The 27447-nt window shown below is 38.7% G+C and overlaps 1 protein-coding gene across 1 annotated transcript; it reads left to right on the top strand.

The window, feature by feature from the left end:
- Positions 1-494: 494 nt before the first annotated feature.
- Positions 495-11534, top strand: LOC122332501 (NACHT, LRR and PYD domains-containing protein 3-like). The gene is made up of 8 exons (XM_043229821.1): positions 495-1133; positions 4046-4327; positions 4462-4503; positions 5029-6835; positions 7010-7180; positions 8934-9107; positions 9614-9660; positions 10975-11534. The coding sequence occupies exons 2-8, from the start codon at positions 4066-4068 to the stop codon at positions 11526-11528; spliced, it is 3057 nt and encodes a 1018-aa protein (XP_043085756.1). The 5' UTR covers positions 495-1133; positions 4046-4065; the 3' UTR covers positions 11529-11534.
- The last annotated feature ends 15913 nt before the right edge of the window (positions 11535-27447 follow it).

The following is a 27447-nucleotide window of genomic DNA, read 5'->3' as shown; positions in this document are numbered from 1 at the left end:
ATATATATATATATATATATATATATATATATATATATATTGCTTTCTTTCCGACGCTGGACGGTTGTATAAAGCATTTCACTGCATGTCGTACCATGTATGTATGTGTATGTGACAAATAAAATTTGAATTTGAATTTTGAATTTGAATGTTTATTTTCTATAATTAAATTATTGTATTGTATATGCTAATACTACTACTTAAAGTGAAGGTATAGGCCTACAGTATTGTTCTGAAAAAGAATTAGGATGGTTTTGTATCAATATTAGTGCTGCACCACTGTGTATGTTGCATTTTACTTCTGAATTATTTTCAGGGTTGTTATATTTAACTTATATTTATACTTCATATAATGTTGGGTTTAATCGACATCAATGAAAGAAAATCTAGTACTTTATATTTGATAGAGAAAAGGCCTTAGATGTTATTCAGCATTTGATCTACTGTGTGTGTATTGTATGTTTTTTAATAGGTTTTTAATGGATCATTGCATTCAAGCAAGATCCAAGCCGATACCTGCATTAAAGTTGTCATCCGGGGATTAAACCAGTCTCGAGACCGACTCCATTGTGACGTGAAACATGAAAGTGAAAGTGATCGACTCTGGCTCCTCCTATCCTGTAGGACGTCAGCTCTCCGTTGCTATGCGACAGGAGCGGTAATCTAGAACACCTGAGGAAATCCCGAGGAGGCGTGGCTTCGAGCTTCACGCGCTTCAGTTTGGGACACAGATACAGTGGTCTGTGTTTGTTTCCACTAGCTGCTCGTGAAACGGAAGTTTAACACATTAGAAGTAAGGACGTCCTCGTATTTACTTCCGCGTTGAAAAATAAAGTGCTTAGGTGTGTGTTCGTTGAATGACCTCGTTCAAAGTACAAATCAAAGTACCGCGAGAGCGAAAGTAAAGAGAACACAGAACCGTCAGTCGATCTCGCGATACTTTGATGTTATGCACCTTGTACTTTACATGTGACGTTTACACCTGATCGTTTTTTTCTGATCGAAAAACCTTTAAAACTATTAACCTAACCATAATTTTTAATGTTTATGCGGGGGGGAAGTTGTCTAGAAACTGAACGTTTTGATCAAAGCAAGTCTTCAGCTGTGGAGCAGAAAGACACTTCCTTATTCATGTAAGTAAAGATTAAATACTGTCTTAATCATGAAACACTCATGAAACATGATCAAACATGAACAAACAGGATTCACTCTAATGTGCTGTAAAAAAATAAATAAATGTGTATATATATATATATATATATATATATATATATATATATATATATATATATATATATATATATATGGAAACAGGACGTTTTCCCAATTTTGTAAGTCTGTAATTTTGTCTTGTTTGATTTATCAAGAAGAAGAGACCACACAGAATATTGTATTCTTTTATTTGATAAGTATTAATAAGATACACAGTACACATGGTATTGTATTCACTTTATTGAATAGTAGAGAGAAAGACCACCACAGCATCATGTTTAAAAGTAGTTTATTGAGAAAAGACATTAGGTATGATATATGTAGCATTTAGTTAAAGTATAGTCAGAGATAAAATATGTATTAGTAAGAACTTTGAAGAATAGGAATGTTACCGTTGAGTGCTGAGTTCCCGACGCAGAGAGGAGGACATCTTAGAAAGATCTTCACAGAAGAGCAGACTGATAAGATGGCTGTGTTTTTATAATGAGCTTCTTGAGAGCTGTATGGGACTTTCCCAAAAAGTGTCAACTTGCACCTGTAGTCTATAAAGAAGGGCTGCACTCCGATGCCAGACAGACTCTGATTTTTAGACCTGAGCAGAACAGACCACGGAGAAGTCTTCTGTGACCTGTCTTGTGAGTATGATTAAATACTTATGAGAGATAGGACAGACTCGACTTACTTTACCTTACCTGAGGATAAACAAAATAAGGTAGAAGGTGCAGGAGATTTGAGCACCATAAAACAATGCAAAAGACCATGCTTAAAGACAAAGTTATAAAACTCTCCTGCTAAAAATTCAAGACATCATTGGCTCTTGGTGTGACCTTCACAGTCCTCAAAAGGCCTCGCTCAGTAGTCTTCTTCCTTTTGGTCTCTCCTACATCTCATGACTGCTCGTCTTATAAAATCTGGCGAGCGGGGGAAACTGAGCTGCTGGCTGCTGTCCTGAGAATTTGAGAACGTCTGCAGCCTTATGTCTTGGTGCCAGACCTTGTGGTCTTGACTAAAGCTCCTTGGATCTCAGTAGATACGCATCTTAGCTCTTTAAGGCTGGAAGGCGTGCACACCTCTAGACTGATACTTACGGTGGTCCAGGAAAGCATGGCCATCAGCTTCAGGTCTGACTCAGCAGACACTGAAGACAATGCTCGTTGGAGGACAGATAACAAGTACACCCAAGAGGACATGGTCGGAACGTCATCTTTAAAAAGACGCAAGCCAACTGTGTTCAGAAACTGCTCTTTAATGAAACACTTCTGGATCTTCAGTGCTCTCTCTGACAACTGACAATCAGAATTCCCATTACTATTAGAGTAAATATATGTAATGTTACAAATAATTTCCTATAGACCTCCTAAATTTAAGAAAGCTTGCTATTTTAGTCTATGCATAGCCTTTTGATAGGTATAAATGCCTTTGAAGTTTGATGTTCATATCAGTGTAATCTACTTGAATCAACTCAAAGATCTGATTCCCCAAATAATACTTAAACAGCTAATTTACCTTAGAGTGGTTGCACCAGACGCTTGTTAATACCAGTGTGATGGGGAGTGGCTCGGATGCAATAACCACTAAAATTAATTTGCATTTTCTTTTAATCAGAGCTAATCAGAGCAAATCAGAGCTCCAAGCAAGACCCCAGTCTGTTGTCACAAAATAACTTTTAGTGAATGACAGATACAGAGAGCAAATTCTCCCTGCTTAGTTCAGTGGACTGAAACCTTGCTAGTGATAATAAATTAAATAAGCATCTTTCCACCCCTTTTAATAACCTAAATAAGCACCGATAAGTATCTTTTTATATTCACTTAAAAAAAGAGACTAACTACAATTGAAATAAAACTATATTGGTTTTGTGAATGGTCAAACCTTCTCCATTCTGCAGATTCTGGTTTGTGCTTTGTAAATTACAGAAAGTCCACAAGATATCTCCCGAAACCTGTCCATAAAGTATTTTTTTAAATATCTGGAGCTATTTGGGATTAAGAAGAACAAAAACAGATGATTTAATATATAGATAACGAATACATTTTGTACAAATTAATTTAAGGTTTTGACTGTGAATGTCTGTCTTTAACGGTCCTTAAGCTAAAAATGATTAGGCCTATATGACGTCTTGGGACAGTTTTTATTACTGAAAAAAAATGAAAACAGTACAAAGCAGCATATAAACTAAGGAAACAATTTTTGGCCTTAGAGGCCGTGTCAGTCCTGAGAAAAGAAAAAAAAACAGACAATATTATATTGTAATACGCAAAATGCTGTTGCAAAAAATGCAAAATCCATACTAAACCATTTGTCCTAAAACAGACACTTGTCCTAAAACTGCTCAGCAAATTTTAAATGCTCATCAGACACTCACCATGTGAAAGAACAAGAGATCTCCTGGACATCTGTCCCAAAGCTCAGTCTCAAGAGAAAGTGGGCCATACAGCAAGACAACAAAGAACGGTTAAAGAAAGAGGTGGAAGGAGCTGAAACAAGCAGTTCAATTGAGGAAAACCCACCAACATCACAGAGTTGAAGTGGTTATGTAATGAGGAACGGGCTGAAAGTCCTACAAGATGAACAAGATGTAGGAAACTTGCAAATGAGGACACATCAGATACTGAAAACAAAAATTCACATACTTTTGCAGCAAACAGATATGTAACAATCAATATTTTATCTCAACGTCTTTCGTAGATTTCTTTGTCTACGTTCAGGAGAAATGTTATGTTTTGGGTCATATTTATGTAGAAATAAAAAAAAATTGGAAAGGCTTTCACTGTAGTTTTTAAAATGTCACATTTGAGCTCACTTTAGCTCTTTTCTTTTTCTTAATCTGCAGTCGTGAGTTGGTGAAGGACGATGGCGTCTGTTAAAAAGCTGCTCTTGGACCAACTGATGGAGCTGGCAGAAGATGAACTGAAGAATTTTCATTGGCATTTAGTGAATTTTTATCAAAAGTGCATATCAAAGTCTGAATTGAAAAATGCAGATAGACTTGACACAGTAGATAAGATGGTGATGTGTTTTGGACCAGATGAAGCTGTGAAGGTCATGGTAGACGTCCTGAGAAAGATAAACCAAAATGATCTGGCTGAACAGTTGCAGAATGAACACAAGCAAGGTAACATTTAATTTACTGTGACTGTAACATTATTAAATATTTAACAGTGTGAAGGTTTGACCTCTTTGCTCTACTGATATGTTTCTGAGATAAATGATTCCCAGTGAGTGATTCTCTCTTTTTCTCTCTCCCAGCTCAGACTGAGGACAATATGAAGACATCTGTCCCTGTTAGAGGTAATTCCCAACATATCACATATAATCCACATATATCATATCACTGCCTGTGAATGGAAATAAGAGATCACATCAGAGGCAGATTTCATACAGATATATAGAAGTGTCCCCAGTGATACCCAGCCTACAATGGTCTGAAAGCCTTGCTTAAACATCTTATAATGTATTTGAATTCAATTAAAGTTAACCAAAAGGTGGCCCTGTCACAAAATAGATTCAGTATCACAGAGACATGATTACGGTCACGCATGCTAAGGTTAATTAAAGCAAGTTTAAACACACATTCTGTTTGATGTGCTAGATCATGTGGAAACCATTCATTAGTTTTGAGTGAGACTGATCTCATGGCATAAAGATCTCAATCAATAAGTGATCTGGAAAGAGCATAGACATTCAGATATTGTAAAACTGAAAATTGTTAAATATGAATTTAATCTGTCTGAATCAGTTGCAAATAATAACAATCATGCTGATATGAAAATATGACAAATTTGTTTAGTGTTTTTTGTCTCTTTTTTATTGTAGAGCTGCAAAATGTCTTGAAAACTCACAAAAACAACATGAAGATGAAGGCAAAATACATTTTTGAGGGCAACAAAGAAACTGACACAGATCTGAAAGCTGTTTACACAGATCTGTTCATCACAGAGAGAGATATAAAAGATGTAAATCAGGAACATGAGATTCTGAAGATTGATGATGCTTTCAAGAGCAAAAAAACACTGAACAAACCAATCAAATGCAATGATATATTTACTGAACTGAGGAAAAACAATGAGTTAAAGATTGTGTTGACCAAAGGAGTCGCTGGCATTGGAAAAACTGTGTCTGTGCACAAGTTCATCCTGGACTGGGCCGAAGGAGAATCTAATCAGGATATAGACTGTGTGTTCCTGCTTCCATTTAGAGAGATCAATGTGATTAAAGAGAGAGAGGTCAGTCTCCATGAGTTTCTGCTGAAATTTAATCCTGAATTGATGTTCCTGGAGAAATCAAAGTTATATACAGAATATAAACTTGTGTTTATATTTGATGGACTTGATGAGAGTCGACTGCCTTTGAATTTTGAAAGTGATACATTGAACACTGTTGAGGAAAGATCATCTGTAGATGTGCTGTTTACAAGTCTGGTCAAAGGTAAACTGCTTCCATCAGCTCTTGTCTGGGTCACATCACGACCAGCAGCAGCCAATCAGATCCCTCCTCAGTATGTAGGATTGTTCACAGAAGTGCAAGGATTCACTGACCAACAGAAGGAAGAGTACTTCAGAAAGAGATTCAAAGATCAGAGTCTGTCCTCCAGAATCATCTCACACATTAAGACGTCTCGTAGTCTCTACATCATGTGCCACATTCCTGTGTTCTGCTGGATCACAGCCACAGTACTTCAGGATATTCTCACTGAGAACAATGAAGAGAACATCAGCACAACACTCACTGAAATGTACATTCACTTCCTGAGGATACAGATGAACATGAAGAGTCAGAAATATGGCGAACAACAAGAAGGAGAATGTTCAGAGCACTTACTTTTAAATAGAGAGATGATTCTGAAGTTAGCCAAGCTAGCGTTTGAACAGCTGAAGCAGGAAAACATTGTGTTCTATGAGAAAGATCTGAAAGCATGTGGTATTGATGTGAGTAAAGATGCTGAGTTCACAGGAATGATCGCTCAGATCTTTAAGAAGGAAGTTGGACTTTATAAGAGAAAGGTCTTCTGCTTTGTGCATCTGAGCGTTCAAGAGTTCCTCGCTGCAGTGCATGTGTTCACCTGTTACCTGAAAAAAAACAAGCAAGAGCTTAAGTTTTTCTTTGAGAATTCACAAACTAAAGTCATACAAAATCTTACATTTCCTTTTAGAAAGGTCAAATGGCATGACTTAACAGAGAGAGCCATTGAAAAAGCAATGCAGAGTAAGAGAGGGCATCTGGACCTGTTCCTGCGGTTTCTGATGGGAATTTCACTGGAATCCAGTCAAAATCTGCTCAAAGGCCTGCTCACACACACCAAAGACACCACAGAGAGCATCAGAAATCTAAGTGCACACATTAAAGAATTACAACAACAGGACATCTCAGATGAAGCTTCAGTCAACCTGTTCTACTGCTTACTTGAACTGAAAGATCATTCATTATATGAGGAAATACAGAGTTACCTCAGTTCAGATGAACATCCAGGAAGAGATCTCTCGTCTTCAATGTGCACAGTGTTGACCTACATACTACTGATGTCAGAGAAGGTGCTGGATGAGTTCAACCCAAAGAGGTTCACATCAAAACTAGGAGACTACAGGAGACTCATTCCAGCTGTGAGATGCTGCAGAAAAGCTCTGTGAGTATTTCACTGACTGATGTTTAATTAAATGATTTGTTCTACATCACTAAACAATGAAATGTAAATGCAAAGTGAAATTTTTCCCCCGATTATGAAGAGAAAAATAAGTTATTGCAGAAAAAAAAACTGAACATCAGTAGATAATCAGGCTAAAACCTTCTATTTTGGCAGATTTGAAAGTTGTGGTTTTGATGAAACATGCTGTGAAACTCTGTCTTCTGCTCTACAATCATCAAACCATCTGACAGAGCTGGACCTGAGTAACAATGATCTGCAGGATTCAGGAGTGAAGCTGCTTTCTGATGGACTGAAGAGTTCACACTGTAGACTGAAGATAATAAGGTTTGAGTTTGAAATACTTTGTTATTTACTCATTAAACTATCCTTATGTTTAGAATGCATGCAAAAACCATGTATGCAATTATCGTGTTAATCTTGTATAGATTTTCTACATGTAATCTCACTGCACAGTGTGCGATATCACAAAAGATATATTATCATAATTGTTGTTTTAATGATGTGAGATTTGAAATGATCTAGTAGTTTTGCAAAACATACCCTCAGAGTGTGAATTCTAGTCTAGTGAGTGTGCACATTTAGAGTGATTTTCTTTACTGCTTGATTCTATTTAATAAAATACATGCAGAATGATCACAAATTAAAGACATGCAGGCAGAATATTTCATATAATTACCATGATGTAACAATTTAGTTCACTGAAGACGAGCATAGTGAGAACTCATGTGCAGTTTTATTTACAGAGACATAATCCATAATCTAAACAAACACAAATATTTGACTTGAAACAGACTTGACTGAACAATGAATAGACTTGACTTGGAATGAACTTTGCATGAACAGGATAGATTCATTGACAGCAGGTTCCCTGTTAGTAAAAGCACATCTCAGAGACGTCAAATAGGCGTCTGCATTTATATCTTCAAGACATAGTTTTTTAGTGTGTTTGCTTATCTAAGCCACTGGCCTCTGCTTCCTCAGTGGAACATGCTGGAAGTAGAAAATTGGTGGAATTGAGGAGATCCTTCTCCAGTATTGAGGTATTCCTTCCACCATCCGACAATATCCCCAGTCGAAGTCAGCAGATTCCCACCTTCACTTAAATTTGGCAATATGGGAGTGCTTCCCCCAAGCTGTTTAACTATTTTAGATTCACAAACTAGAATAAAACACTCCAGTGATTTATCAGTAAGATTGGTGTTTTAGAAAAAAAATTAATAATGTTTTTATTAATTAAAAAATGTATTAAAATGTAGAACCAATAATGAATATGCACTGCGAATAGATAATAATAGACAATTTAATATGAAGAAAGATGGCAAAGAATTTGTAGAAACAAATGGAGTGAAGACAGAATGTCTCTCTTAGGACCACAACCTTAATGTGGTGGAGAGGTTTGAGTGCCTCAGTGGCCCTAGGAGCTATATGGCCCTGGTAGGGTCTTTTAAAGTAAACAGGTCCTAGTTGACAAGCTAGACAAAGAGCGGTTCTGTTGGATCTGTTGGCGGTGGAAGGAGCCGAACAGACTCGTAAAAGGCCCAAACGTACTGTGAAGGTCTGTTGGGCAACCCCTGAGTCCGGTGGTGGACACCGGAAGTAAGGAATGGCATCAAGGAGTCCTATCAGGCCTTGTTGGCTTGTGGGACTCTTTATTGAGCAGTTTGGATCCTCCAGTTTTTCAGAGAGGTGATCAGTTGACATCTCCACCCCTCTCTTCACCTGTAATATTGAGTTGAATATGTTTTATCAGAATGTTGGTTGTGGCAAGTATTACACAAAACGCAGAAAGAAGCCATTACATTGGCCACTAGGGGCCTTTTTCCTATCTCATGTTTCTTTCTTTCACTACTTTTACATAAGATTTTTGCTGCAGTATTGTGCCAGTATTACTTGTGAGAGATTTCATGCTTTACATTTGCATTTAAAAATATATGTCCAATATTTGTTTCTTATTGATAATGATAAATGAGCACTAAATCCTTTTTTTTGTGACCAACCATTTTATTGATCAGTTAAATATAAAAAGGAACAAAAAACAATCTAATTCAATGTGGATTGCTGTTGTATGTTTTTGTAGGTTGTCTGGCTGCATGGTGACAGAGGAAGGCTGTGGTTATGTGTCTTCAGCTCTGACTTCAAACCCCTCACACCTGAGAGAGCTGGATCTGAGCTACGATCATCCTGGAGATTCAGGAGTGAAACTGCTCTTTGAAAAACTGGAGGATCCAAACTGCTCACTAAATAAACTCAAGTATGTTATGCAGGAGAGGTTTTTGGGGTTTATTGTTTAACCCTTATGCAGTTTGTGTCCATTTCTCACGAGAAAATATTACATTTTGATTTTTTTTTATTATAGCTTCACCTGAATGGTACAAAACTCTGTTACCCTTATTGTTATGTTTAAAATAATTGAGGCATGATTTGATTTGAAAAAAAAGTCATCATAAAAAATATGACTGGTTAATATGAAATGGGGTAAAATACAAACATTTTGGTGTACAATTTACAAATCCCCAACAATGCAGATGCAAAATTGCAATGCAATGAAGAGGTGAACCTCTAAAACATCTAAAGTGCAAAATCAACACACACACACACACACACACCTCTATGAACTTGTGTGGCATAAAAAAAGTGGACAGCAAAGGAAGTTGTTTGTCTGGAAACAAGACAAAAAATAATATCTATATAATTATAATAATTTTTGCAATGCATAGTCTTCTACTGACTGACTGTGACTATGTGTGTGTTTTTTAGTGTTGAGCATGGAGGAGAATCCAGGATTACAGCAGGACTCAAGAAATGTAGGACAATTATACAATACATTTATGATTGTATTAAGATCATAATTCATATTTTTGATTTGATGAAGATAAATATTCGTTTTTATGGCATAATATTGCAATAGTGTGTGTATATATATATATATATATATATATATATATATATATATATATATATATATATATATATATATACAATTTTATTTTATATCAATATTTTATTTTTAGGTCATTATTAATTATTATTATTATTATTATTATTATTATTATTATTATTATTATTATTATTATTATTATTAATAATAATAATAATAATAATAATAATAATAATAATAAATATTTTCAATTATTTGGTAGTTTTTATTTAATTTGTCATTAATTTTTATTATTGTAGTAATTAGTATGATTGTAATAATATTTAAAATAGCATTTGTTTTTCTTCAATATTATGACAATTACAATTAATTAAAAATAATAATATACACTTTATTTCATTATAATTTGTATTTATTATAACATTTTAATTGTAAATATTGCAACAACACTACTGCAATATGTTTTAGTTTTGTAATTTAAATAATAAATGATTACTGCAACCATGTATTTGTTTACATTATAAAGTTTACATTATGCTAATAGCCAAAATAATCATTTTACATTAATAGTAAATACTGACTTTTTAAAGAGCTATATGATTATTGTAATATTATTATTTTTCTTTTTATTTGGTATAACATACAGATAAACCAGTAATACTTGTTTATTTAAGAGTACAACAACATTATAATCATAACATATTTTTATTAATTTGTTTTCATTAAAATACATAATCATTTTTTATTATCATAAATATTAACATTATTGTTATTATACTACATTTTAATATTGATGTATTATTTCTTTTAGCATTTCAATTATTGAAATAAAAAGCAGATGCAAATATGCCAGCTGAAGTAATGTTTGCATTATGTCTAAATTAATAACTTGTTTACATCAACACAAATAAATTGAAACAATTGTAGGATTTTGTGTATAAATGTACTGTGACACATTTAAAATATATTCTGACAGCTTCTCTCACTTACTGAAAGAGATTGTTTTTATACAACTTTACTGTCATTACAATATATTTTATTAAATGCTGTGATGACATATTTTATGTCCGAAGCTAATTTCAGTCTCGTGAGGAATCGATTACATTTCACTCACACACACTCACACACACACACATACACCCACTCACACACACTCACACACACACACACACACACACTCACACACACACACACACTGTAGTGATTGTTGTGTTATTAATGTCTCTGTTCTTCTGTTCAGATGAGTGTTTTTTCACACTGGATCCAAACACAGCACACACTCATCTCATTCTGTCTGAGGAGAACAGAAAGGTGACAGATGTGTCTCAGTCTCAGTCGTATCCTGATCATCCAGACAGATTTGATGGTGTGTGTCAGTTGTTGTGTAGAGAGAGTGTGTGTGGACGCTGTTACTGGGAGACCGAGTGGAGTGGAGTTGTGTTTATATCAGTGTCATATAAGAACATCAGCAGGAAGGGACCGGGTGAAGAGTGTGTGTTTGGATCTACTGATCAGTCCTGGAGTTTGATCTGCTTTCCTCACAGTTACTCCTTCATACACAATAAGATAAAGACTGATCTCTCTGTGAAGCCCATCATCATCAGAAGAAGAAGAACAGGAGAGTATGAAGATATCTACAGAGTAGGAGTGTACGTGGATGAGAGCGCAGGAACTCTGTCCTTCTTCAGCGTCTCTGACTCAATGAGACTCATCCACACAGTCCAGACCACATTCACTCAGACACTCTGTCCTGGGTTTTATGTTGGTTATAAATCCTCAGTGAAACTGTGTTGATGAATCAGAAGAGACTGATGAGATTCTACCCAGAATGCTTTGAGCTGCATGATGAATCAGTAACAGTGAGATGTTATGAGTCTCTTCAAAACATTAATACTGCATTAATAAACAAACTCTGTACCTAAAAGGTAGTACTTTAACAAATCCAGAGCCCACTTCACGGCTAAGCATTCCTTTTCCACAATAGAGTACCGGACTTCTCTAGGGAAGAGTTTACGGCTGAGGAAAGCAATAGGACGTCGGGCATCAGGACCACCTTGTAACAACACTGCTCCCAGACCTCGATCTGAAGAGTCGGTCTGTAAGACAAAGGGCTGCTGGAAGTCAGGGTTATGTGTGGCGTTGGGATGATGGGATCAGGTGGCAGGAAATATCAAATCCCCAGTATGAAAGGGGACTAGCACTCCGACTACGCCACTATGGGAATTTCACCCAAAGAATTGAAAAAACCACCTAAACAGGCTAACACAGATTCGTCCCACCAATTAAGAGTCAGAGAAGTTGGTCACGAAACATTTTTTTATTGACAAATCTTGGATGAAATAGCATTTAAAATAGTCTAGAAGGTTGTTGGATCTACACAAGACACTTCTAAAAGTCAAGGGCCCCCGGGCTGGAGCTTACCAAAACTAGGGAGGACAGACCACACCACTCGCTGGTGACTCACTGCATTTCACTGTGTAGACACACAGGCACACTCACACACACACATTCACACATGGGAAGGTGACCACTGCACGCTGTGAGGAAGATACCACCACCTAAAAGAAATTCTCTGCCCCAGTGCTCAGGCCCTGTCACAACAAAGAAGGCAGGTCAGTAACTTGTCACTTGAATGAAATAGCATCATCAACACAACCAATCCAGAGAATTAAAGCACAAAAGAAAACAAACAAAACACAACTTGACCATATAAGTCACATAATTAGCTCCACTGAGTACTAAAGGAAGTCAGTTCGAATAAACAAAATCAAGACCGAAAACAAATAAAAGAAATAAGTTCAACTTCATAAGAGGAAGACATATGGGAAACCAAAAAAAAAAATTATATTAAACCAAAAAAGTCTGGAAACAGGACAGCACTGCAACCGTTAAAGCAAAAAAGGCGACTGTATTACGCCATACTTCGTACCTTCTCCAGTGTTTAAGTACTTCTACGAACCCCCCTCAGGTGGCCCGGCAGCAAGGAACATTGGTTCAAGACCAGTACTTGAGTCACGTCTCTAAAACACGTAAAGTACATCTCTTAACTAAACAATAAACTAAAATAGGAACAAACAGTATGCGCTCCTCACCAGCTCGCGTGCTCCAATTTAGTTCCGGGGGAAATGACGAAAGCGCGTTAACGGCGCTAAGATTAGTCAAGCGACACACCTCAAAAAGCGCATACGTTCCCATTTTTTATAGCACATGGGCGCTGACGCAACAATAATGCACTATAAAAAGAGACTTGGCTCCTCCTGCCACATATGCAATACAGTGTCCTTACTCAGGGCTGTTCTAAGATCCTGGAAGGCGGTCTCAGTCTCTGCCGTCCACTGGAGCTGATTAGGACTCCTAGAGCCCACCATATCAATCAATTTTGCTGCTCTACTAGAGAAATTAGGGATGAATCGATGGTAGAATCCAGCCATACCCAAGAACGATCTTAACTCTTTGCGAGTTTGTGGCTTTGGACATTCTTTAATGGCATGTACCTTTTCCACTTGGGACCTGATGACTCCCTTGCCAATGACAAACCCCAGATACTTTGTTTCAGCCTTCGCTATAGCACACTTCTGAGGGTTAACAGTCAGACCTGCTACCTTGAGACGTTTTAGGACTTGATCAATATGCTGAATATGGGTCTCCCATGTCTGGTTGTAAATCACAATGTCATCCAAGTAAGCGGCTGAAAATTCCAACCCTCTTAGTACAGTATCCATGAGTCTTTGGAAACTGGCAGGTGCCCCATGCAGTCCGAATGCCAAGACCTTAAAATGGAATAAGCCCCAGGGAGTTTTAAAGGCAGTCAGTTCTCTGGATTGCAAGGTTAAAGGAATTTGCCAATAGCCCTTAGACAGATCAATGGTGGTAAGAAACTTGGAAGTACCCAATCGGTCTGTGAGATCACCAATTCGTGGAGTAGGGTAGGCATCAAACTTGGTGACTGAATTTAGGTAGCGAAAGTCAATACAGAATCTTATACCACCATCCTTCTTAGGAACCAGAACCACCGGATGACACCACTCACTGTTAGAGGGCTCTATAACTCCCAGCTCCATCATCCACTTCCTGTTTCAGTGTGTCTTGCAGGCGTTCAGGAATCCTGTAACTCATTCTTCGTGGTACAGCATCAGGTTTCAAAACAATGTTATGCTCAATCAAGGTAGTGTATCCAGGATATTCTGAAAAGACTTCTGTGGAACAGATGTCCCTCACCTCCTGTTGTTGTTGTGGGGACAAGTGACTCAAGTCTAGGGACCCGCCTTCCAGAGCATGTTGAGGTAAGAACTGCTCAGATTCCTCTTCCTCCTGCACCTGCCTAATCATCAGGCTCTGGACAGAATCATCAGGGCGAGGAAACCACTGCTTAAGCAAGTTGACATGCAGACGTCATACTGAGCGATCTTTATCAGGTAAGGCAACTTCATAAGTAGTGTGACCCAATCTTCTTTTGACCTCATATGGCCCTTGCCACTTTACCAACAGTTTATTTTCACAACTGGGTAACATCACCAGAACCTTCTGACCAGGTTCAAACTGTCGATCACGAGCAGACTTGTCATACCAAGTTTTCTGACGCTTTTGGGCTTCTGCCAAGTGAGATTGAGCCAAGGCTGACATCTTCTGTAGACGTTCTCTCATTTCCATCACATAAGCCACTACATTCTTTGGTTCACCTCGCTGAGGCTCTTCTTCCCACGTTTCTCTAAGTAAAGAGAGGGGGCCTCTTACCTCATGGCCATATAACAATTCAAATGGGGAGAATCCGGTGGAGGATTGGGGCACTTCTCTGTACGCAAACATCAGGTAAGGCAGCCATCGATCCCAGTCAGTCCCAACATCACATACAAACTTTCGAATCATTTGTTTTAAAGTTTGATTGAATCTCTCAGTAAGTCCATCTGTTTGAGGGTGGAAAGGAGTGGTTCTCAGACTTTTAATGCCCAGCATTTGGTATGTTTCTTTCAGCAACTTTGACATAAAGTTAGTTCCCTGGTCAGTTAATATTTCTCTTGGGAAACCAACTCGAGAAAACAACTGCAACAAGCAAGTTGCCACATATTTTGCCTTGATGGACCTTAAAGGGAACACCTCTGGGTATCTGGTAGCATAATCAGTCACCACCAGCATGAAGCGATTACCTGAACGGCTTCTCTCCAAAGGCCCAACAATATCCATTCCCAGTCTTTCAAAGGGAGTGCCTATGAGTGGAAGTGGTTGAAGAGGAACATGTTTCGGTTCGTAAGGAGAGACTTTCTGACATTCCGGACAGGTCTTGCAATGCTGAGTAACATCTGAATTCAAACCAGGCCAGAAGAAGTATTTTCGGATCCGGGCAATGGTTTTCAGTCTCCCCAGGTGGCCAGCCCAGGGGATCGAATGACCCAGAGTCAGAATCACTTCACGGACACATTGTGGTACCACCAATTGTGTCTCTTGCCCCAGCTGATGGTATAGTATACCCTGTCGAAAAACAAATCTCTCCATAGCAAAAGAATTCACAACATTTCCTTCTTGCTTGGCTCTTTCCAGATACAAGACAAGACTAGCATCCTCCTGTTGTAACTGTCTGATGTTGGTAGGCAACTGGAACTCTGGAGCAAAGTCTCTCCTGGTCTTGCAGAAGCTTGATACTGGATTTTCTCAATTCTCTTCTGACGTCGTGACTTCTTGGGTTTAACAATATTAACAGACTCCACATCCTCATTGAAAAATGGCAGGGTACTCCACAGTTTTCCTTCCTCCTTCGCCTTTGCTTGTGCTCGAGTTGTCACCAAATTGCAGGCGGAAGCCGGCTGCAACAAGTTCAACAGGACTGGCAGATCAAGACCCAGCACTCCCGGGTAGGGTATGTGGTCCACGACTCCTACATCTATCAAATACGTCTGTCCTCTCACTTTCAAATAAATCACAGCAGTAGGTAGTAGTTTCTCATCTCCATGTACACAGCACACAGCCTTTCTTGGTGAGTGGTGGATAAGTGCGGAGGGAATGTATTTTCGATGTACTAGAGTTTTTTCACTTCCTGTATCAATCAAAGCATTCATCTCCTTTCCATTCACCACCACAGTAGTCCTTGGTGTTGCTCCTTCAACTGCAGTTGGTATATTCTTGTCACTCCTGGGCACAGAACACAGGTGAGTAGCTTTGCTGACATTTTTAGGACACATGGGTTTCGTGTGATCCTCCAGCCCACACAGGTAACAAACAGGCACTTTCCTGAAGCTCTTAGAAGCAGAGACAAAGGCAGGTCCTCCTCCTGGAGGCTTACCAGCATTTGGAAAAATCTTCCGAACTGACTGGGATGGATCCCATCTCTGGTCTTCTCGACGAGACTTCCAACCCCAGGACTGGTTTGCTTTACGGGCGGCCACACACATCAGCCAATGCAGCAGCTTGTGAAGCAGTCTGTGGATCATGTTCCCGAATCCAAACCTGAAGCTCAAAGGAAAGCATTCTCAGATATTGCTCAAGTAAAATCACTTCTCCAACTTCATCAACCGTCTTACTTCTAGGCTGCGTCCACTTCCCATATAACTCTTTTAGCCTCGCATACAGTTCTTTAGGACTTTCACGAGGATCCACTTCAAGTGATTGGAACTTCTGTCTATACGTTTCTCGATTAATATCATATTTTCTCAAGACAGCCAATTTCAGTTCCTCATAACTCAGAGAATCCTCCACATCCATATAAACATAGGCAGCCCGGGCCTTACCAGTCAGAAGAGGAATCAGATGAAAGACCCACTCCTCCTTTGGCCACCGGCATACTACTGCCATTCGCTCAAAAGTAGTTAGAAAATGTTCAATATCATCAGAATCACATAACTTTTCCAATTTAGGTTCTTTGAATGAAGACCAACCTGTCTCACGAGGTTCAGTCCCTGCTTTCTGCCAGGTGTTACACTGCAACAATGGCCCGCTCGGACCAACAGTCTCATCGTCGCGTTCCAGTCCATCTGGTGACATTACTACTGACTGAGGAATGGGAGTTGTACGGGCCTGCACCTCCATTTGCAATAGCCCAAACTGATGTTGGAGAGCTTTGAACCGTCGCTCCTGCTGTGCCATCTCTGCATTCCTTTGCACCTCCTGGGCATCCATACGTGCCATATGTGCATTAAGCAGACCAACCAAATCAACGAGGGTTGGTTCATTACCTGCCAGCTCTTGATCCCCATCTTGCAGTAGTTCAGGTGCTTCTTTAGGTGGCTCTCCTAGAACAGGCTTCGGGAGGCCTTTCTGTCCAACCCGACTCATAGCCAAAAAAAAATTTGAAACCAAATGCACTGGTTACTATGCCCTTACTGGCGTTAAACGATCCCACTTCTGACACCACTTGTGAAGGATCACACAAGGTTTGAGAATTGTAAGGGCTCACACCAGCACAAACAAAGTTTAAAGGGGGAAAAAATGCTTTTAATAAAGAGCCAAAAATATATATTAACACACACAAAAATAACAAAAAATACAGAGAACAGAAAACTACTGGGAACTCAAAGACGACACCAACTCAAGCCAACACCACCCCAAAATGACAGAGCACTTATATACAAAAGGACTAATCCATTAGAAACAAGGAGGGAAACACAGGAAATCAATATTTTAAATACTTGCATAAATCTAACAACAACAAATCATTTCATAACATAATTGCTTAGATAAATCATAAACGGAGAAAGAAATATAGCAAAAAGAAAAAAATAAGATTAACAAATAATTCAAGACAGTTGACCACATCAGCGCTCCCCTACAAGTTCCCCGCTGGATGGAACAAGCCGGCAGAACTAAAAGAGCAGCTGTGGTGGCGGGTCGCCCTTTAAACTGCCGGACCTCACAAAAGAACAGCCGGTACCTCCGCCACTCTCCACACCACCCGCAACATGGTAACTTAACTCAAAGAAATATATATTAAACAAAATAAGACACAGTAAACCAACTTGTGTGCACCCAAACGGTTAACTGCTTTAAAATAAATAAACTAACAAACTGTGTATGAGTCTTATTTCAAATAATAATAATGAACCATTTAAACAAAATGAATAAATATAGATTAGTGCATTAGTGTACTGTGTATTTCTCACCCGATCGTTTAATGTGCGGCCACCGCATGGGCCGGCACATGACTTATTGATATCATTATTATTATTTGTTATTATTAAACACTGAATTTTTTTCTAATTTTAGACGTGCAGGAAATAGTGTTTATGCTTTTGTTTATGTTCTTTTTATATTTTTTGTCAAATAAAGACACTGAAAAGTTAAAAGATTTTAAATCATATTTCTATTTACTGCAGTTTTTAAACAAAGTTGTTCCTAATAAAGAAACTGTTGTTTATCGTTTCCCCTTTTTTTTCAATGGTTATCTTTTTGTACAACATGTAAATATATTTATGCTCTCACGATCATGTATTTATGATATTTTTATATTAAGAGGGTTATTTCTCCCGGTTATGTGCGTCCTTATTTACCCTAGACGTCACACCACTAGGGGACGTAACACTCAGCAACAACATTTACATTTTAACTGTGTAGCAACCACCAGAACACAATCACAACCACCTAGCAACTACCTAGTCACCACCCAGAACACCCTAGCAACTAACTAACAACATACTAGCAACAAGTTGCCTATCAACCATAGTAACCGCCCAGAACTCAAAGCTTAAACAAGGTCACTTCTGCTAAATTTGAGGTCATTTATAGAAACAGTACATTAATTACAGCTAAAAGAATTTAGTGTGACGGGGAAACATAATACAAATACCAAAAAAGGTCTTTAAAAACAAAACAAAGAAACCTTATTTGGTGATATTACTCTTAAAGAAAAGTATTTTATTGTATATCATGTTAATACGAACACTTTAATTAATAGCTTTAACACACTTTGGGACATCTCATCCAGTGTTGTGGACACAAATGGCACCCGTTTTGTAGAATGACTCAGTTATGGTGTATGGAGTGTAGACTGATGAGGGGAAAAGTAATTCAAAGCAGTTTCACATAAGGCAGCAACATAACTAAATTTGAAGGGGTATGAATACTTTTGAAAGGCACTGTATACACATACCTGTGTCATGTTATAAGTATGTTAAAGAGAAGAAAATCTACAAAATTGTAATTTGTAGTAATGTGTATAAATTATAATTTATGTGTCATTATATAACAAAGTATATCCAATTCCTTGTAATTTAATGCTTAAAGAATACTTTTTTCTGGTTGTAACTTTGTTCCTTAAAAGTATTATAGTGTGTGTATATGTGTATATATATATATATATATATATATATATATATATATATATATATATATATATATATATATATATATTATTATTATTTATTTTTTAATAATTATAATGTCTTTTTCTCTACATTTTAGTGACTATAACAACTTGAAAGTATTACCTTTAAAGTTAAGTACTCATTATTTTATGACTTATGACAATCTTAAAAACAAGACAGATATACTTTTATTAACCTTGTTTAACTTTTAAGTAATTCATATATATTTCAGTAATTAAAACAAAACACGTTTGTAATAAAAAAAAAGTCGTCTCCATGGGCTATCTCTTCCATATATGAATATAACGATAACGCTGCATGACTATTGGCTGTGCAGCTGAAGTTCGTGGTGCTGATTGGCTGAGTAATACAGTAATATCTCGAGGCTAACGGCAGAATCTTCCAGAATCTTCCTGAGGTGAGTACAGCTGCTTTATTTATTCTAACTTCTGTATTTTAATAACAAATTTTAATGAATGAAATATGTTGCGTATAAGTGGTGTATACTATTATTGTGTGAAGTTTGCGTTTGCATTAGCTGCTTCGAAATATTAGCGCAATATTGGATGAGCAAGATTGTGTTTTCAAAGTTTTTTTAGCAGATATTTGTCATTAAGGTTAGGCTGCTGGAGATCGATGGAATCTTTTACTGCTTGAATGTGCTTTTAGGACAGTAATATGTAATACGAACCGTCTCACGAAATACTTTCGTTGACTCAAGTAGACATTATTAGAAATCTACGAGACCTAATTAATGCTGCGTGTTTGGCTAATGATAATTATTTTCTACTCTTCCATAAATGTGTGTATATATATATATATATATATATATATATATATATATATATATATATATATATATATATATATATATATATAGGCTAGTGGTTTTCACTGATTCATAGCTAATAGAAAAGAAATGCGTAAAATTGCTGAACAGCGTGCGGGACCTAAGGATACTCTATGAAATCCAAAAACAAAAAAAAAGAGAATATGACAAAAAGAGGTATGCCAGTCTGTTTCAAATGAAGAAAAAAGTCGCCAAGAAGTGTAATCAAGATTTTTTTGGTCAGAAACAAAAAGAAGCAGTACTTGGTTAGGAGGTACCACACTGATGCTGTTTTCCAGAAGAAGATGAAGGATTATATGGTCAGGAGGTACAACACAGATGACCTTTTCCAGAAGATGAAGGATTATATGGTCGGGAGGTACCACACTGATGACCTTTTCCAGAAGAAGATGAAGGATTATATGGTCAGGAGGTACAACACAGATGACCTTTTTCCAGAAGAAGATGAAGGATTATATGGTCAGGAGGTACAAGACAGATGAAGCTTTCCCGAAGAAGATGAAGGATTATATGGTCAGGAGGTACAAGACAGATGAACCTTTCCAGAAGAAGATGAAGGATTATATGGTCAGGAGGTGCCACACTAATGCTACTTTCCAGAGCAAAAAGAAGGACTACATGGCCAGAAGATATGTGATACAGAGTTTAGATCTCATCACATTCTGCTTTGCACTCTTCAGAAGAAACGGGAGTGTCTCACTGATGCTGGGTTCCACATACTTCAAAAGTTGAGATGTGCATTAATGATGACACGATTATACAAGCCATACATTCGTTTCAGCCAGGATACACCCAATTCAGATGCAACAAACCAGACTGTGTCCAATAGCTTGATGCAAAAGGCCATATCTGCATTTCGGTGTCAAACTCTGCTTGGTCCATCTAACATCTGTACTGTCTGTCACAGGGCTCTTTTTCCAAATCAAGTCAAGATGTGCAACAGAACACGATATTTCAAAAATGTTCATGTTACAGCCTCTTGCTTAACCGGGAAATATGTTCATGCGTGTGACAGTGCCTGTTCAGTTTCCTGTACAGTTCCAGCAGAGAGAAGCCAGGAATGGATCTGCCACACATGTGATAGTCATCTGAATACCAACACTTCCACACAGTGAATATGCACAATGTGCTAGCGGCGTTAGCAAAACTGAAAGCGATGCATTCCGAGTACAAGGACATCGTGATAAATGACGCTGCCACATTTGAATTTCTCCGTGATAATCAGATGGATGACACAAAGGAGAAACAGGAAGTCGATGTCTCTGAACAAGGTGACCAGAGTGTTAGCACAGTAGAAAAGGATAAACTCAGGCCTGGGCCCACTCTGGACACGTGCATGCAGCCACTTGACATTGGACAGGACTTAATATCATACGGCGAGGGAATCTTCAGCATCGCACCTGCTCAAGGGAAAAAGCCAGTTGGATTTTTCAAGGTTCCAAAACTGGAAGCCATGGCTTTCCCTGTACAGTTTTCCACTGGACAGAACACAATCGATGAGGCACAAAAAGTTGCGTTATCACCAAGCATGTACTTTAATGCTAGATTGTTCTGAGTGGATACTCATTTTGCCAAAGACCAGAGTTTGCACAGTTTGCTTCTTTGCACAGTTTGTCACTGAGACGCACATGGCTAGAAACAGCATGTCTATCCAGATGTGAAAAGGCAAACCTGTTTCAAAAGATGGATGGAGAATCTCCAATTATGCAACCCTTGAGAGGCTCTCCATCTTATTGGGAGAAAACGTTGAGAGATCTACAGGCCATGATCAGACAGTTGGAGACACCTACTTTTTTTGCACATTCAGTGCAGCCGAAATGCGATGGCCAGAAGTCATAACGACAATCAAGGCTCAGCAAGGTGAAGAGGTTGACTTTTCAGAGCTTGACTGGACGAAAAAATGTGAAATCCTTCAAAGTAACCCCGTCACCGCCATGCGGATGTTTGAGAAATGAGTGGATGCGTTAATGACCCATCTGCTTTTGTCACGTGCTCAACCCATCGGAGAAGTCGAGAATTATTTTTATCGAGTCGAGTTTCAAGCCAGAGGAAGTGTTTATACCGACGGATGACGATGCCCTGAAGATGAGTTTGCCTCTTAGTGTCCTACACAACAAAGATCCTGATTCAGAGGATGTCTGGATGTCGGGTATGGTAGATAAATACAGAGCAAGGCCTCAACACTGGAGTTTGAAATGATGTGCCTTGCAGACTTCGTGTCAAAATACCGTGTTGTGTATGGTCAGCAAACTAAAGGAAAGAATGTCCACCCACTCCTCAACAATATGGGATTCATTCAGAACCGGACTGTTGGTAAGGCTGCAATTATAAGGTATGCTCGCTTTTCGAAGGAGAAGCAACCAGAAAAGTTTTACGGAACTTTGGTAAAACTTTCCGTGCCACATCAACACGAAACTGAAACCTCAGCGCTATCCAACGTATCAGGAGTTTTACAAAAGTGCATATGTGGAACTCCCGGCACATCCTGGTCTCCTGATGCCTGTCTGTGGCATAGTTAAAGCACAAGAAACAAAGTTCGAAAAGCACAGCAAAAAATTTGATGAAGCATGTGAACAGCTGCAGCGGGAAGGACCAGCTGAGAATGCTTGGGGTGCTTTTGCATCTGAAATTGATGCTGAACACTTGGAGTGCGTTGCAGAACAAGAAGACGGCGATCTACAAGAGGATGAACAAGAAGATGTCCCGGAGTACCAGATTCTTCGTGAAGATGGAGAACGGAGTCGTATCACAGATAGAGGCACCTCAAATGACTGCCGAATTTGTGAGGAAGATGTTTAGGAGTTTAAATGAGAAGCAGGCAGCCATTTTTTACACCGTTCGACAGTGGTGTCAGAAGCTTGTGTGGGGTCACAATCCAGGGCAGTTTTTTGACTTTTTGTCTGGCGGTGCTGGCTGTGGGAAATCATACGTCATCAAGTGCATACACTCAGAACACATAACATACACAGAAGCAAGCAAAATTCTGCGACAACTCCCTCGACTCCAGGAAGAAGGGGATCTCTCGGTGCCTGTGGTGCTGTTGTCTGCGTTTACTGGAACATTCAAAATCTCTGGTAAAACCCTACATTCCCTTTTAAAACTGCCAAGGAGTCTGAAGCCACCTTATCAAGGACTTGGGAACGCCCTAGATGAAGTGAGAGCAGGACTACACAATGTCGAGATTCTTATCATCGATGAAATCTCCATGATTTCCAAGGACCTGTTTACTTACGCAACTGGAGATTTCAGCAGATCAAAGGCAACAAGAAACCTTTTGGAGGTATCTCTTGCCTTGTAGTAGGGGATTTCTATCAACTCCCTCCACTAAATAAAGCCAAACCGCTCTGCGTATATGAAGAGGACGTGCTGGACTTCTGGAAGGACAATTTTCAAATTGTCACCCTCACAGAGATCATGTGCCAGAAAGAAGACCTTGCTTTTGCTCAGCTGTTGAACAGACCTTGAGTGAAGCAAAAGTCTGAAGCTCTCAGGGAAGATGATAAAGCTTTATTACTGCAGGCTGTGAAGAAGCCAGGAGACTGCCCGCGTGATGCTCTGCACATATTTGCCACCAACAAAGAAGTTCACAAGTACAATACGGAGACCGTACAAGCCCTTTTCACTGACATCATAACAACTGATGCAGGCTGCCGTTGTGTCTTTGAAGAAGATTTTTGAGCCGGGAATGGCCTACGTTGCCCTTAGCAGAACAACCTCTCTGCATGGATTACATATTACGGATTTTGACGAGAAGAAGATATATGCAGATCCAGAAATCACAGCCTCCTTGCAAAGCATGAGAAGAGCAAGAGTTGAAGACATCATGCCACTTGTACAGCATGTAAGGGAACATACACTTACCATCATACATCACAACACGGAAGGACTGGCATCTCATATCACTGCTATGCTTACGACACTCAGACGATCCCACTGTTTCTGCACAAATTTCCCCTTGCCTAAACGACATCTCAGTCTAGATGAAGGATCATCACCTGCAGTTAAACCTCACAAAAACTGAGCTCCTCGTTTTTTCGGCCGATCCGACCATACAGCACAAGCTCAGCTAGGCTCGGCTACTGTATCCTCGTCTAGGTCAGCTAGGAACCTTGGAGTGATCATTGACGACCAGATAACTTTCACTGAGCACATTTCAAAAACTGCTCGATCTTGTAGGTTTGTGCTCTACAACATCAGGAAAATCAGACCATACTTATCAGAACACGCTACACAGATCCCCGTCCAGGCACTAGTCCTGAGTAGACTTGATTACTGCAACGCCCTCCTTGCTGGACTCCCAGCCTCTACAACCAGACCTCTTCAGATGGTCCAGAATGCAGCGGCAAGGGTGGTCTTCAACGAACCAAGGAGGGCCCACGTCACGCCCCTCTTCATTAGTTTACACTGGCTTCCTATAGATGCCCGCATCAAATTCAAATCTCTGATGCTGGCCTACAGGACAATCACAGACTCCGCTCCCTTATACTTACACTCACTAATTAAATAATATGTTCCCTCCAGGTGCCTACGCTCTGCAAACGAAAGGCGTCTTGCAATACCATCACAAAAAGGTGCAAAATCACTCTTGCGCACCTTCACCTGGTCTGTTCCTCGCTGGTGGAACGATCTGCCCGTTGCCACTAGGGCAGCAGAGTCACTAGCAATCTTCAAAAACCAACTCAAAACTCATCTTTTTCGTTTACACTTGACCCAACGTCGATAGCACTTTCTTCTTCTTCTCCTGCTCCTTCCTATCCTTTTCTTGTTTAAAAAAAAAAAAAAAAAAGCCTAGTGTCTGCGCTAGGTAAGTCAAGACCCCTCTCAGAGCACTTATGCACTACTGCCCTTTTGTTGATATTAATTGCTTCTATTGTCTACTGCTTTGGATAAAAGCGTCTGCTAAATGACTAATTGTAAAATGTAAATGTAAATGTAACTACTGCTACTAAGGAAAGAACTGTTAACTTCCTTCTTTACGTTGTGTATAAATGGTCTCTTTATGTTTGATGTGCTGGCTGAGCGCCGCTACCTGAGTTTATTATATTAAAAGAAAGTTTCCTTTAAATTCATCCAGTGTCTGCTTCCTTGACCAGATCGTGATACACGTATAATCAGCTTCAACATGTATTTGTTTATTAATCACTTTTTACATATGCAACATGAGTTCTAACTGACGACTCAACAGCCAATCACACATCCAAACTTCCTGACTCGTTTGCATTACCTATACTGAAACTAAACAGCCAATAGGAACAAAGAATATGTTGCTTCCGACATATGATTGGGTTAGTTAAATGTAAGAATACTACAATTAGCATTAGAAATATATAAATGTGTGTGACATATACTATGTTTTGAAGAGCATTCACTCCGTATTGTGTGTATGTGTGTATATATATATATATATTATAAAAAAAAAAAAAAAAAAAAAAAAAAAAATCGCACACAGAAAAACATGAATATCATTATAAAAATCCCTTTTGGTTCTAAGTTCAGTTTTGTAGTCTTCCCCAGTTACAAAGATATCTGAGATACATTAAATGTTGGGGTTGTAGATTCATTTGTAAAAAAAAAAAATCACATTTCAGTATTAACATGTTAATTGTTGAAATGTTTTTCGACGCAGTTGACTGATTTGATGTATCTGAACACAAGCATAATGTATTTAACTCTTGAACACAGTTGTTGAGATTTGAATCTTATTGAAATATACATTTGATTTAAACGTTATTGAATATTGTGTTCTGGATTGTATTTCCTCGTTCGTCACAAAAGTACGATCAAGCTCATTTCATGTTCTTGTGTCAGTCTTAACTCACTGTTTATTTCACTGTTACTCGTACTCGTTTTTTTTTTAAATGGTATCGTTGCATCCCTACTATCTGCGCCAGTATTACTAATTGTGCGGCTCACCTAACTAAGTAAATTATACGTCTTTTCGACGTACTTGGCAGTTGCCCATTTATACTTCCAGGAATCCCACCTATGTCGTGATTGGCCAGGTGGGCCAACAGATTGCAGTTGTTTTTAACAAGACACTGATCATGCAAACTGTATTTCACATAGAGCCCTGTAGGGGGAGGAGTATCTCTCTATATACACATATATATATATATATATATATATATAAATGAACTCACTGTTGCAGATGAACTGCTGGTTAGAACCACACGGTGTATTATTCCATTGTCCATTTGCAATTATTCCACAGTCATCTACACCATTTGGTTTTCCAGGAACCCAGTTCAGATAGAGCGCAGGTTCTCCTGAAGACCACTGCCATTTATCAAGACCCGTCTTCTGCAGCCCAATCCAGACATACTGAAGACTTCTATCACTCGCACTCTTGATCAGCTCATTCAAGTCATTCATGTTGTCAACGGTGGCCAGATCTGTGTATCTCTCTCTGCAGTGTCTCTGAGCTTCATTTCAGGTCTTCTTCTCATTTATAAAGTCATACTGACGGCTAACACATTCAGATACAGAACAGAGAGCTGTATACTCACAATGTCATATCTCTGGACTTTTGTTATTGTTTTTTTTGTCTCGAGCCACGTGCTCTCTGTGCCCTACCTTCCCTTCGTAATTGTGTAATTGTCTTCACCTGCTCCCTGTTAATTTAATAAATATACAAAAGGCAGGTAGAACCCGCCCGAGCTCTTTTCGTGGTTTTTGTTCTACCTGCCTTTTGTATATTTATTTTGCCAGTTTAAGATTAAATCTGTTTAAGTTTATTTCGAGTCTCGAGTCGTTCTCGAGAAACAGCGAAACGTGACAGGATGATCCGACCAACGTTCACACAAAACACAGGGCTTAAATACACAACGTAATTTACCAAATTAACAGGGAGCAGGTGAAGACAATTAAACAATTATGAAGGGAAGGTAGGGCACAGAGAGCACGTGGCTTGAGACAAAAATAACAATAACAAAAGTCCAGAGATGTGACAACAAGACTTCTCCGTGGTCTGTTCTGCTCAGGTCTTGAAATCAGAGTCTTTTGGCAGGCGAGCGTATTGGTTATAATAAGATATAGTTTTATTATATATAGGTTAAATACATTACAAATAAAACACTAATATAAAATAGAAATAAAAACAAAGTTGTATAATTTGCAAGCTCGGTCGTTCGGAGGCATCGTTCAGAGGCTGTCTGGCATCGGAGAAGCGTGTTGTCGAGGTGCAGCGTTGTCTGCTGGTTCACTTCTAAGTGCAACCCTCCTATATAGACTACAGGTGCAAGTCAACACTTTTTGGGAAAGTCCCGTACAGCTGGAGACCTCCCTCTCAAGAAGCTCACTATAAAAACACAGCCATCTTATCAGTCTGCTCTTCTGTGAAGATCTTTCTAAGATGTCCTCCTCTCCACGTTGGGAACTCAGCACTCAACGGTAACATTCCTATTCTTCAAAGTTCTTACTAATACATATTTTATCTCTGGCTATACTTTAACTAAATGCTACATATATCATACCTAATGTCTTTTCTCAATAAACTACTTTTACACATGATGCTGTGGTGGTCTTTCTTTCTACTATTCAATAAAGTGAATACAATACCATGTGTACTGTGTATCTT

The sequence above is a fragment of the Puntigrus tetrazona genome, unplaced genomic scaffold (genome assembly GCF_018831695.1).
Source record: "Puntigrus tetrazona isolate hp1 unplaced genomic scaffold, ASM1883169v1 S000000095, whole genome shotgun sequence".
Taxonomy (NCBI): Eukaryota; Metazoa; Chordata; class Actinopteri; order Cypriniformes; family Cyprinidae; genus Puntigrus; species Puntigrus tetrazona.
Note: the sequence above shows the minus strand (reverse complement) of the source record. Positions and strands in the feature narration are given on the sequence as shown.

Coding starts and splice junctions, on each gene's coding strand:
- LOC122332501 (XM_043229821.1), top strand. CDS start 4,066: ATGGCGTCTGTTAAAAAGCTGCTCTTGGACCAACTGATGGAGCTGGCA. Junction 4,328..4,461: donor GCAGAATGAACACAAGCAAG/GTAACATTTAAT, acceptor TCTCTCTCCCAG/CTCAGACTGAGGACAATATG. Junction 4,504..5,028: donor GACATCTGTCCCTGTTAGAG/GTAATTCCCAAC, acceptor TTTTTATTGTAG/AGCTGCAAAATGTCTTGAAA.